This window comes from Drosophila suzukii, chromosome 3 (genome assembly GCF_043229965.1).
Source record: "Drosophila suzukii chromosome 3, CBGP_Dsuzu_IsoJpt1.0, whole genome shotgun sequence".
NCBI lineage: Eukaryota > Metazoa > Arthropoda > Insecta > Diptera > Drosophilidae > Drosophila > Drosophila suzukii.
Genome location: NC_092082.1, coordinates 85,931,699 through 85,944,229, shown reverse-complemented (window position 1 = coordinate 85,944,229; position 12,531 = coordinate 85,931,699). Strand labels below are relative to the sequence as shown.

Sequence of the window (12,531 nt, the reverse complement as noted above, 5' to 3'; positions counted from 1 at the left end):
AACACTTTGTTTTCTCACTGATCTACGGGCAATCACGTCATATAAATTTGGTGGGACGAACACACAATCTTCTGAGCTAGCCGCACGAATCTCGTAGCGAGCAGACATACAAAATCAGTTCGTTACATCTGGCGCCCAACGTGATTGTCCCAACAGTGAGAACAGCACAGTAAAAATGGGAAAGAAGTGGATTTACCGCCTCAAGAAGGAAGACTTCGCCCATGTCGCACAGAGGCTCAATGTCGCCCTGGAGGGCAAGCTAGACGACATGAGGAAGGCACTATCGGAATACTACTCCGAAACAGAGAATGATCCACAACTCGTCGACATCTGGGCCGAGCTGGAGGCAACATACTACGACAGAGCCGGCCCAAGCATTACGCTAACGAACGCTGAAGGGGACAACTTTGTGGCAAGCCTGAGCATTGACAACATGCAAAAAGAGGCCCACAGGAGAGAATCAAGCCAAGAAAAGAAAGCAGCAGCGCTAACCCCGAGACCAAGCCAGTCGGACTATGCAAAGGTCGCTAAACAGGTCCGTGAATGGTCGTTCAGGTTCGACGGGGCGGAAAAACCATTCGAGTTCCTGGAGCAAGTAGAATGGTCCGCCAACACGTACGGTTTGGAGCTCGATATGATCCCTCGAGCGATGCCGGAGTTGCTAAAAGGAAGGGCTTTGAAATGGTTCATCGCCAACAATAAGCAGTGGAGAACTTGGGCAGAATTCATTGAAAGTTTCCACACATATTTCCTGCCAAGAGATTTCTTCACCAGGCTGGCGGACCAGGTCCGGCAAAGGAAGCAAGGCTTCAGCGAGTCGTTCAAGGACTACATGATCGACATGCAGACGATGGTGAGGCCACTTAATTACTCCGCTAAAGAGACCCTAAGGATCATCAAGGAGAACTGCACCCCAAGCCTACGAATGTTCTTAAGAGCATACAAAGTGTCGGACCTGGACACGCTAATGATCCTAGCAGACGAGTACGAAGAACTTGAAAAGGAACGGGAAGTTTTCGCACAGGAGAACAAGTTCTCAAGGACCAAGTCGGCGTCACCAACACAGGTGACATGCAGAAGATGCGAGGAGACATATAACCAGGACATACGAGGAAACGACCAATGGTCACCACCACACCAAGCCAGACGACAGCAGGCAGAAGACGCACCACGCGGAGGCCATTGGGCACCACCCCCACAGCAACAGAGACAGCCAAACAATACCTTGTGGAGGCCGCCAAGCAACACACAGAGGCCACAAGAGGCCACCCATATCACAGACCCGCAGGAGGCCTGTCGGAAATGCGGTGGGAACGGACACTGGGCTAGAGGATGTCGTAACCAGCGGCTGCTGTTTTGCTGGATATGCGGCAAGGTGGGTGTTAGGAGCGTCGATTGCTGCCAACGATCGGGAAATGGTCAGCGATCTCAGCCGCAGAGAGGCGAGCGGGGATCGCACAATGCCACCTCTCCAAACTAACGGGCGAGCTAATCGAGGAGGAACAGCAGTTGTCCGCAGCTGTGATGATTGGTGGGAAAAGCTACAAAGCCACAATCGACACCGGAGCAACGGCAAGCTTCGTTAGCGAAGAATTGGCGGACAATATTGCTGCTCTAGGAAAGATTACCAGGACGAGACGGCAAGTTAGGTTGGCAGATGGAAGGTGCGGCGGAATTAATGCGCAGCTCGAGGTGGAGGTCAAATTCGGCAACAAACAAGTGACCATGAGCCTGTTGATTTTACCCGGGGTAGTGGATCCATTAGTGTTGGGATGGAACTTCCTGAAACAAGTCGGAACCGAGATAAGGTGTGCTGGACACGAAATAATAATACCAGCCAGGAACCGACACAATGGATGGCTCGAGGAGAAGCTATCAGTAGCAGTCGTTCAACAAGTAAACGAGTTGGACGATACTACAGCGTTCCTTGAAACAGAGCTGGCAGACTTCAGCACAATGTCGGGAACATCGAATATGGCAGAACACCAGATCAAAATGAAGGACGACAAGCCAATCAAGCAGAGATACTACCCAAAGAACCCAAAAATTCAAGGGGAAATCAACGCAAAGGTGGACGAGCTTCTCCAAATGGGGTTCATAGAGCATTCAAAGAGCCCATACAGCTCCCCCATCGTGATGGTGAAAAAGAAGACAGGCAAGTGGAGACTGTGTGTCGACTTCAGGCAGATCAACGCAAAGTCAGTGAAGGATGCCTACCCAATGCCCCGCATAAACTACATCCTAGATCAACTAAGAGAAGCGCGGTACATCAGCAGTTTGGACCTGAAGGATGGATACTGGCAGATCCCACTAGAAGAAAGTAGCAGGCAATATACAGCATTTACGGTACCAGGCAAAGGTCTGTTTCAGTGGAGGGTAATGCCGTTCGGACTTCACTCGGCGTCGGCAACGTTTCAGCGAGTCTTGGACCAAGTAATCGGCCCCGAGATGTCACCTCACGCATTCGCTTACCAGGATGACATAATAGTGATCGGTCGCACGCTGGAAGAACACAAAAGAAACCTGAAGGAAGTGTTCCGGCGTCTAAAGGAGGCAAATCTGAGGCTGAATCCAGAAAAATGCCAATTCTTCAAAAAGGAGCTGCTGTACCTGGGTCATCGAGTGACTAGCGAGGGAATAGGAACAGATCCAGAAAAAGAAGCCGCCATCGCCGAACTAGAACCGCCATCGACTGTCAAAGAGCTCCGGCAATACCTAGGAGTAGCGTCGTGGTACCGCCGGTTTGTACCAGATTTTTCCAGAATCGTCAAACCCCTGAACGACCTGCTACGCAAAGGCAGTAAGTGGGAGTGGACACCAGAGCACCAGATGGCGTTTGAGGAGGTTAAGGCAAGACTCGTGGCAGATCCAGTGCTAGCATGCCCGGACTTCAGTAGAACTTTCATCCTGCAAACAGACGCCAGCGACTACGGCATCGGAGCGATACTGACCCAGGACACCGAAAAGGGCGAAAGAGTAATCTCCTACTCGAGCCGAACACTGAACGGCGCGGAAAAGAACTACTCGACAACGGAGAAGGAATGCTTGGCGATCGTCTGGGCGATCCGGAAGCTCAGGCCATATCTGGAAGGTTACCACTTTAAGGTAGTAACCGACCACATGGCCCTGAAGTGGCTCAACAGCATCGAAAGCCCTTCAGGAAGGATCGCCAGATGGGCCCTGGAGCTACAACAGTACGACTTTGAGATAGCGTACAGAAAGGGCCAGCTAAACGTGGTGGCCGACGCATTATCAAGACAACCACTACCAGAGACGCTACGAGGAGTAAAAGAGGCATCGGCAACAATAACCTCAGGAGAGTGCAGCTGGATCAAGGACATGGGCGAAAAGATAAGGACCCAACCGCAGAAGTACCCGGACTATGTTATGGATGGTGAGACACTGTACAGAAACATACCTCACCGAGCAGGCAGTGAAGACGTCGCGTCATGGAAGATGTGCGTCCCGAAGTCGCTACGAGAAACAGTGTTGAGGGAAAACCACGACGCACCGTCCGCGGGACACGTAGGAAGCCGAAGGACAATTGCACGGTTGGCAGCCCGATACTACTGGCCAGGCATGCATAGAGACGCCCGAGCCCACGTACGAAAATGCGAGATTTGCATGCGGTTTAAGCCCAATCAGATGCAGGCGGCTGGGAAGATGTTGACCCAAGTGCCGGAGGAACCATGGGCAACGGTATGTGCAGACTTCGTTGGACCCCTACCAAGATCTAAGCACGGGAATCAAATGCTGCTGGTCATGATAGACAGGTTTTCGAAATGGACGGAACTGGTGCCCCTACGCAGTGCGACGGCAGAGTCGCTCAAAAAGGCATTTAGGGAGCGCATAATCGCAAGGTACGGGGTCCCGAAGGTGGTCATAACGGACAACGGAGTGCAGTTTACAAGCCGTATCTTCAAGAGTTTTCTGGCCGAGATGGGTATCAGACAACAGTTCACTGCACCATACACACCACAAGAAAATCCGACCGAACGAGCGAACAGAACGGTCAAGACCATGATTGCGCAGTTCGCAGGGCAGGACCAGAGAAACTGGGACGAGAAGTGGCCGGAGATTATGCTAGCAGTGAACACGAGCACATCGGAATCCACTGGCCATACACCGGCGTTTCTTACCCAGGGAAGGGAACCACGTCTACCCAGCAGCCTATATGATAAGGAAACCCTAGGCACTGGACGAGCTACGGAGACCCCTGAGGAAAATGCCAACAAACTAAAAGAGGTATTCGAGATCGTGCGGCGAAATATGGAAAAGGCGTCCCAGGACCAAGCCAGACACTACAATCTGAGAAGGAGGCAATGGTCACCAGCGGTGGGCGACATAGTGTGGGCCAAGGAACATCACCTGTCCAAAGCGGCCGAAGGATTCGCCGCAAAACTAGCCCCGAGGTACGATGGCCCTTACCAGGTCGTAGATTTCGTCTCTCCAGTGATCTGCAAAATTCGCCACACACAGTCAAAGAAAGAAAAGACAGTTCACGTTGGCGAGCTCAAACAACAAGTAAACGAGCAGACAGCAGAAACATCAGATGTCTAACAACGGGTACGAGGCGGCAGGATTAGGCGTCAGGCCGAAGCGAGAGTCATCCACACGCCACGCAGAAAGGTCAACCATAAGGGTAGGGCACAAGGACGTGGATAGGGATGGATGGTGATCCCGACCGCAAGGCAACAGGATTCAGCGTCGGGCAGTTGCCAGAGTCATCCGCGATAACGCCAAGCGGAAGGGACACTTACAAAACGGCACAAGGATACGGATAACGCAGAAGAGAGCATGCGCGGAGGGAGACAAGCAACACAAGACGCGCAGTCCAGACATACACCGCAGCATCCGGAGATTCTATACGGAATGCGCCGGACGAGCTCGTCTAGTTGTTACCCGAGGAAAAGGGGAGGACGGTGCAGAATCAGATCTACACCGTAGCCAGCTGGTCACAAAAAAAAAAAACAGAAACACGCACCACACCAACAGTTGACTAAAAACAAGAAAAGGAACGGGGCATGCATGGGCCGCACCAGCAACCTGAAATTTAAAGGGGGCTTAATGCAGGAAGCAGAAAGACATCATAAATACTTACCGGCTGTCCTGGTTGCGAAGCGAATGCGAAGTCCTCTCCGCAACCGCTCTCAAAAGCTGCCAATGTGGAGTCAGATGGTGCCAACAGAGGACGAGTGAAGGGCGAGAGAGGACGAAAGGATGAGATGAAAAGGAGTGAAGGAAATGCAAAAGAAACTTACCTATGAGTTTCATAGTATGAAAGTTGCAAAATCACCACGAGCCAGGGAAGGGGGCGCCTCGATAGGCGATCGATTGGCACTGGACGATAGTGCGATCGATGGGCACACGACATGGAAATATCGGCCAAGGTGGAAATATCGCAAACGGGCAGGTGGCAACGCCGCACCGTCGGTATCGATATGCGAATAAATATCGATCACGCACGAATGGTGTGACCAGGCGGAGGAAACATGGAAAGGAGTGAGACGCAGCAATGAGCAGCGAGCTGGGGATCGATAGCCCAGGAGTATCGATGTCCCAGTGGGAACACAGGAAATATCGGCGCGGGAGATTTAAAGTTGCTACGAGGAGGATGACCCCGCTGTAGAAACTCAAGGGAGTTAAGGGCGTCGAGGGAGCATCGAGGGAGCAACGAGGGAGCGCCGCGGGAATCAAAAGGACTCAAAGGCTAGGATAAGCAAGGAAACGCCGGAGAGTAGGAACCAGTCTTAAATGTTTCCCGAAGTAAGGGGGGAATGTGAGGAGTTGAATAACTCCCCACAAATAGAAGCAGCAGCAGATGGCCGGCCGCTTACCAGATACGCGGCGAATTTGCGTAGTAACGGCGCGGCGGGAAGAACGAGAGAGTTTGGAGACCAAGGGTGGAGATCGAGAGAGTTTGGAGACCAACGAAGGAGAGCGAGAGAGTTTGGAGACCAATAAAGGAGAGCGAGAGAGATTGGAGACCAAGGATGGAGAGCGAGAGAGTTTGGAGACCAATGAAGGAGAGCGAGAGAGATTGGAGACCAAGGCTGGAGATCGAGAGAGAATGGAGACTTCGCGGGCAGGGCAAGAGTGCCGTATGCAGAAGGGGATAACGGAACTCCACTGGACTATGGACTCTCCCGTGAACTTTGGACCGGGAGAGGAAGTGCCACATCTCGGCAGTGGAGCGGCACACAGGCGTGCCACAAGCGGCACGGGAATCAGCGGAACGGCAGCACTGGGCGGAACATCTATTGGAAGCGGTACATAAAGGACAAGTGGGTCATCCAGGAGGCATGAACTTTGGACCCAGAGTGGAGAGATCCAGCGGGCCGTGCGAAAAAGGGAAATAACGGTGCTTGGAGGCCCTATATAAGGCCGCAGAGCGCTGGCAGCTGGAATCAGTCGATCAAGAGGAGTCAAGCCTTCAAGATCAGTCAAAGTACCAAGTGAGCAAACAGTCAAGCAAGTAATCTACGAGGGAGCTACAACCAAGCGAGTCGTCGGAAGCAGCGCCGTGGGAAGCATAGAAGGAGCAAGATCGCCACGTCGAGACGTTCGGGATTAGGACATCAGGAATCTCCGAATTGAGACACAGGTGGCTGAGTTCTGAAAGGCATCACGCGGCTAAGTCAAGGCGCTTGTTTTCTAACTTTGTCACGACCACACCCTGGCGAGTCGCCCGGCGGGTCTGTCAGAGACAAGCAAAAGAGTCCTACGACGAAGAGCCGTCAGCTTGGGGAGGAAAGTTGTCTGCGACCCAGCGTACCTTGCCCGACCAAGCAGGACCTGGCGTGACGGACGAGCGGTAGATCGATTTGTGGTTTCGAAAGGCGTCAGCCTGGAGAGCCCTGCGATTACCGGCGAAGTTCCCGAGCAGCGACCGCACAGCTCCCCGAGCGCCAGAACAACGAGATACTAGCCAGAAGACAGCGCAGAGGACATCGACAGCGACGCCAGCAGACATTTCCGGCAGCCACGTTACCATCGCCGCGCGGAGCTCATTGGGGAGCGCAGGAGCGTCGCGGACGTCACGCATTAGGGTGAAGCCGGGTGGAACGTTCGTCTGCGCTAGGCGTAAAGCGAAGTGAACCGCTAGGCAGTCTTGACTGTCAGCGCGAACTGAGCAAGAACCTAGCGGGACCGTCCGGGACAGAGCAAGGGACAGTATTGCCTCGAAAGGCGTCAGCCTGGAGAGCAAGGCTTGTTCACCCTAGTCTGAGAACGGTGACGCTTCCCTAAGCCCACAAGGCCGAATTCTCTGCGGGTCTAAGGCGCAACAAGCGACCCCGAGGCAACGCGTCGGCAAGCAAGCAGAGGCGGCCACTACGAGCGTCCCGAGACCCAGGATCCAGAGGAGGACGAGTCAACGCGTCGAGAAGCCAGAAGGAGGAGCACCAGCAGCCGGCGGAACCAGAACAAGGAGACACAGAAACCAGCATAGCCACACACCCGCTGTACCAATACCACGAGAATAAATCCCACTGTTACCCTTTGAACACTTTGTTTTCTCACTGATCTACGGGCAATCACGTCATATAAATTTGGTGGGACGAACACACAATCTTCTGAGCTAGCCGCACGAATCTCGTAGCGAGCAGACATACAAAATCAGTTCGTTACACTATTCTAAAAATTCAAATCTTAAAGTAAAGTTTACTTTTGAATTTTTATTTAGTTATTTTAGATCAGTGCAACATTTAATAAAACATTTAAAAAATATTTTTTAATGTATTTTTTAAGGTTTTCAGTAGAGTGACTTCCTCTTCATAGATATGCATTTAAATGCATTTAAATGTTCCTAAATCATTTCCACCATTTCTACAATATTTTTGCAGTGTTTAAGCTTTTCTGCTTCACTTATCCCTAACAACGAGTCTAATGGAGCGTTTGTTTTGGCTGCGTTGATTTTGCATTTTAGGAGAGAGAAATGGCGCTCAAAGTCATTTTGCCAAATGCTGCCGGTTATTTGAATTATAAATTTGATTTTAAAGAGCCAAACGCCAGCTACCAACCGCCAGACGCCCTCGAGAAGTAGACAAATTAAATTGCAGGCTGCTCCAGTGGCTCCTTATCCATAGAGGTCTTAACCAGTTCACTTCATCCGATCTGAACCTCGTAACCTCCTGCAGTCCACGTGTTCTCCAAGTGCAAAAGGCCGTGTCAAAGGACCTCAGCCCGAAGGTAACAGGACGCGTTAAAGTCAAAAGTTGCCAAGACCATCAAGTGTTGCCATGTACACGGACAAATGAAACGAAACGAAACGAAGTTATCCAGAAGCAGGGCACAAAGCCATTACGATTGTCCAACCGGCTGTCTGGCTGTCCTGCTGTCTCGAAAGCGACAAGTGTTTGGGGGCCCCTTGAGCTGTCTGCAACAAACACAAGGAAAAAACTCTATTCTTGGCCACAACTCGCCAGTCTTGGCCAAATGAAAGCCAAGTGCGTGCCGGCAAAGGCGAGCGAGACAAGACTATTCGGGGCCCTCTAAGCCCGGGCCAATGTCAGAAGTTAAAGCGCAATAACAAAGGCAGGCAGGCCGAAGGAAAGTGGAAAATATCTAATCAAAGACGGCCTGTCGAGTGGCTCGACAACTACAACTGCAACGGCAAAGCCGGCGAAGCCCTAGAATTGTTTTGCAATCGCCGAGTTTCTTCTTCTGAGGACATTATCTGGGTGGATAACACACACAGCCCCCCTCCAGAGGAACTGCCGGATTTCATGGATCCCTGACCCGAACCGCTGCTAAGCCGCACTGCAAGGCTTCATAATTTTCACCGCATGTGGTCGTGTTGCAGAGTTCTTTGGTTACTTTCTCCCGGGCTGAAAATTAAACTCATCTGCAGTGGAAGAAGAAGTTTTACAGAAATTGCGGACTGATTTATCAGAAAAATTTGAAACCATTTTTTAGAAAAAATTTAAAACATTAATAATAATAAAATATTAATAATAATAAATCAAGAATCATAGGGTTTTTATAGATCAATTTACAGTCAAACAACGCAGGTAATTTTGTAATATTAAAGCTGTTGGCTATACCATTTAAGGAACTTTAATTATTATAATCCCTTGTGTAAATATTTTAACGCCACCCGATCACTGTTAATATTTCTTTCCGTATTAATGCCTAGATGACGATTTTTTTGAGTGCTGAAATATTGGCTTTGGTTTTGCCTGCTGCGAGTATTTGCGGCTGCTTTGTGGCAAATATTCCGGGGTAATTAATCAACTGCCACGCGCATCGACCACGCCCACCCGAAATTGGCGAAATTGTATTAGGCCCGAACGCAGAGGAGACAGCTGGGTCTTGGCCTTGGCCAAAGTTGCCTCATAAGCCGCTGCAAATCCCCAGAAAAAGCTTCGCCCGTCTGCACCTGCCAGGTTACCTGGCCTCGGCACATCCCAGAAAACATGCCAAACAAAAATGGAAAGGAACGTGAAAAATTCGGAAATTACTGAGTTATGCCAGCTGTCGCAAAAATCCAGAGTTATATTTTCGTTTTTCGCTCAAAGCAGCTTATACTCACTCCAACTTCCCCTTTTGGGGTGACGACAAATCCATACGGGATGGCACTCCCATCATATTTTCGTTTTTATCGAATCTGATTTTATTCCGTTTCCGGCCAATCCCGTTCGCAAAGGATGGCAAAGGATTTTCCGCTGAATTTTATGCTAATTATGCCGCTAAGCTCTTGGGCAACTTTCAAAAGAGTTTCGAGTCTTAGCGCCTTAGCCTTAAAAACTTCCCGAGCCGAGCGCAATATTTGGCCAAGACATCTTGACGGCGCTCCGCTTATGCAAACAGATTTGCGCTGACTGCAGGAAATTAAATCGCCCATTCCATTGGATTCTCTGGCTCACTGTGATAAATTCGCACACGTTGGAATTTTTTATCCGCCATCCGCCAGCGATTTATTTATGGCCAACTGCTTATAATTTACGTTCCGCCGGTTTCAGCCGGCCGGCGTCTATGGCATCAACACTTCCGCCAAAGGCGGCGTCTGGTGATACCAAGTGAAACGCCGCCAGCGGAAATCCACGTGGCGGTCCAGGAATCAAAGGAATCGGGGGTATAAGATATAACAATGGAGTAACAAAGGGAAAAGGATGCGACTTGGCCGGGGATTGCAACATTTTGATACCCGTCTGTCTTATTTATCAGACCTTAGATTATAATTATCCTTTTTATTATAAAGAGTTCTTAAAAAAATCAAGAACTCCTCTAACATTAGTAGTATAAGATAGTATAACAATACCATCAAACAGTATACCTGTTTTCCCAATTATTCCTAAAAAAATTTATACTTATTTAAAAAAAATATTTCTTTGAGACAACATCTAAATGTGACTCTTTGACTTATAACTATTTCTTATCTGACCTTTAAGGTTAACCCGAAATAAAATATTTTCCATTCTTAATAGGCAAGGCAAGCTGGTTCAATTTTGGTTTAAAAAGTATTAGAGAATTTTAAATAATGTACCATGTTTTTAAGGAATTTTTACCCCCCACCACATGAATTTCCAATCAAATAATATACCCCTACCAACCCCACAAGTAAGGGGTATGAAAAAGGGAAAGACCGAAATAGAAGGGACATGCCTGGGCAGTTTTTGTTGCTGACTGAGCAGCATATGGCAAAAGTTTAAGTAAGCAATATTTATTTTGTATTTCTATTTGTTTGGGCGAGTATTCTTCCATTTCAATACAGTTCGCACACACCGACTGCGGTCTGCAGCGGATTCCGAGATGCCGAGAAAAAGCTGTGGATGGAAGAAAATGCCGGGCAACAAATAAAAAAGAAAGGGGTGAGTGAGGAAAATATGAAAAATTGCAACATATTTTCCTTAGCCTCTGGTCGGAGTTAAACTTTTATTTGTTTGCTTCATTGCATGGTGGAGGCATTTTGTGGTTGAGCGAATCTCAAAGTTGCTTTGCTTCCATGGAAATTCGCAAGGAGGCAGGGGGGAAAAACTAAAAGTGCACACAAAAGCGAATTTGTTTCTGACGCTGCTGCATCTGCATCTTGTATTGCATATGATATGCGATATACTATATAACTTTCTTTTTTGGCAGCTCGGGATTTTCTTGGGGTTCGGGATTGGGGGTGTGTTGGTCACTTGTCTGGCATGTCAATAAGCCGTAATATTTGGAATTTTGCGGTTCCGAGATATGTGAAAAATAGTTGGGTCGATCGACTTATTGACTTGTGGCCATCGCCTGGATGCCTGACAGTTGGAATTCCCTGCGGCAAGCACTATGCGGCATGCATCATTGATAATGTGGGGTATTCGGGGAATTTGCATTGAATTTTGCTCTAACAAAATGGAAGTGGTGAACTCACCTCCTTCGTCGGTCATCACCAGAATGGTGGTCTCCGGTCCCAGACCCTCGGGATTGAACACCTGCACCGTCACCTTGTACTGCGTGTACGTCTGCAGATTCTGTATCTCATGGCTCTGCAAGAGAAAGGGAACATTTTTCAGAGTATTAGTAAAGTTTCAGATTTAATATGCTAGAACAAAACGAAAAGAATTTGAACTGGAACTTCTAAATATTTAAAAACCATTAATGATAGTACTTTGAGTATGAGAATTACGGTTTTTTAGTATCTTGAGAAATACAAAGGTATACAAGATCATAAATTATAAGAAAAGTTAATAGATTAAAGCCTAAAGTTTAGTTAATCACACTTAATAAATCTTTTTCTCTATAGTAAAAAAAAATTAAAAATATTTTTTATAATGATTCTTGATTACCAAAAACGTGATGATCTTTGTAAACTGACAATATTACAAATTGTATTTATAAATCTATTTTTTTTATGAATTAATTTCCGATAATGTACAAATTTCGGTGTTTTTTTTGCCTGTGCACACACTCCAAAGGACTTTTCATTTGTTGGCCGTGGAAGGCGCATAACAAAATAAAGTGGAGCACTTGCAGCAAGTGCTTCTCCGCAGCAGCAGCACCATCAGCACCACCCACTGCACCACCCAATCTCATCCCACCCCCAAACCCCCCTCCCGTCCTTTAGTATTGTGCATGCTTGGAGCGGAAATTGCGCGTTGCATACTTTTGTGCGTTGCCGTTGGCAAATATGAAAATTGCAGCACTTAAAATTGATTTGCAGTGCGCGATGTCGGTGCAAAAGGAAATTGAGTTGCTTGGGCAACGAGCAGTAGTCTTTGCCTTAATTGCCACAGCACACACATCTATGGACAGAGGAAAAATAAAGATACAGAACAAAAAGTGCTGAAAAACACACATTTCCTTAAAGATTTACTTGATTGGTTCAGAGATTTAGAGATTATTTTGTAATGAGTTATAGAAAATATACTAATGGGTTCTTAATTCAAATTTTCTTTATAAATAATATGGCTATAAATGAAAACGGGTAAGCCTTAAATTCTTTGTATATACAAACAAATAAGTGTGTAAATTCAAGGACGTTTTTCTATAAATCTGCCACATAAGCTGAAAAAACCACACATCCTTGTGATTTTTTACGCGTGTATTGCCAAGGAC

General features: G+C 48.0%; 1 protein-coding gene across 2 annotated transcripts in view; it reads right to left on the bottom strand.

Moving 5' to 3' along the window:
- Ptp99A (Protein tyrosine phosphatase 99A) overlaps positions 1–12,531 on the bottom strand; it is a 138,407-nt gene that overhangs the window by 59,303 nt on the left and 66,573 nt on the right. For both annotated transcript variants that reach the window (XM_036818818.3, XM_036818816.3), the window contains exon 8: positions 11,348–11,462. In XM_036818818.3, coding sequence (XP_036674713.2) covers positions 11,348–11,462 — 115 coding nt within the window. The remainder of the gene's footprint in view (positions 1–11,347; positions 11,463–12,531) is intronic.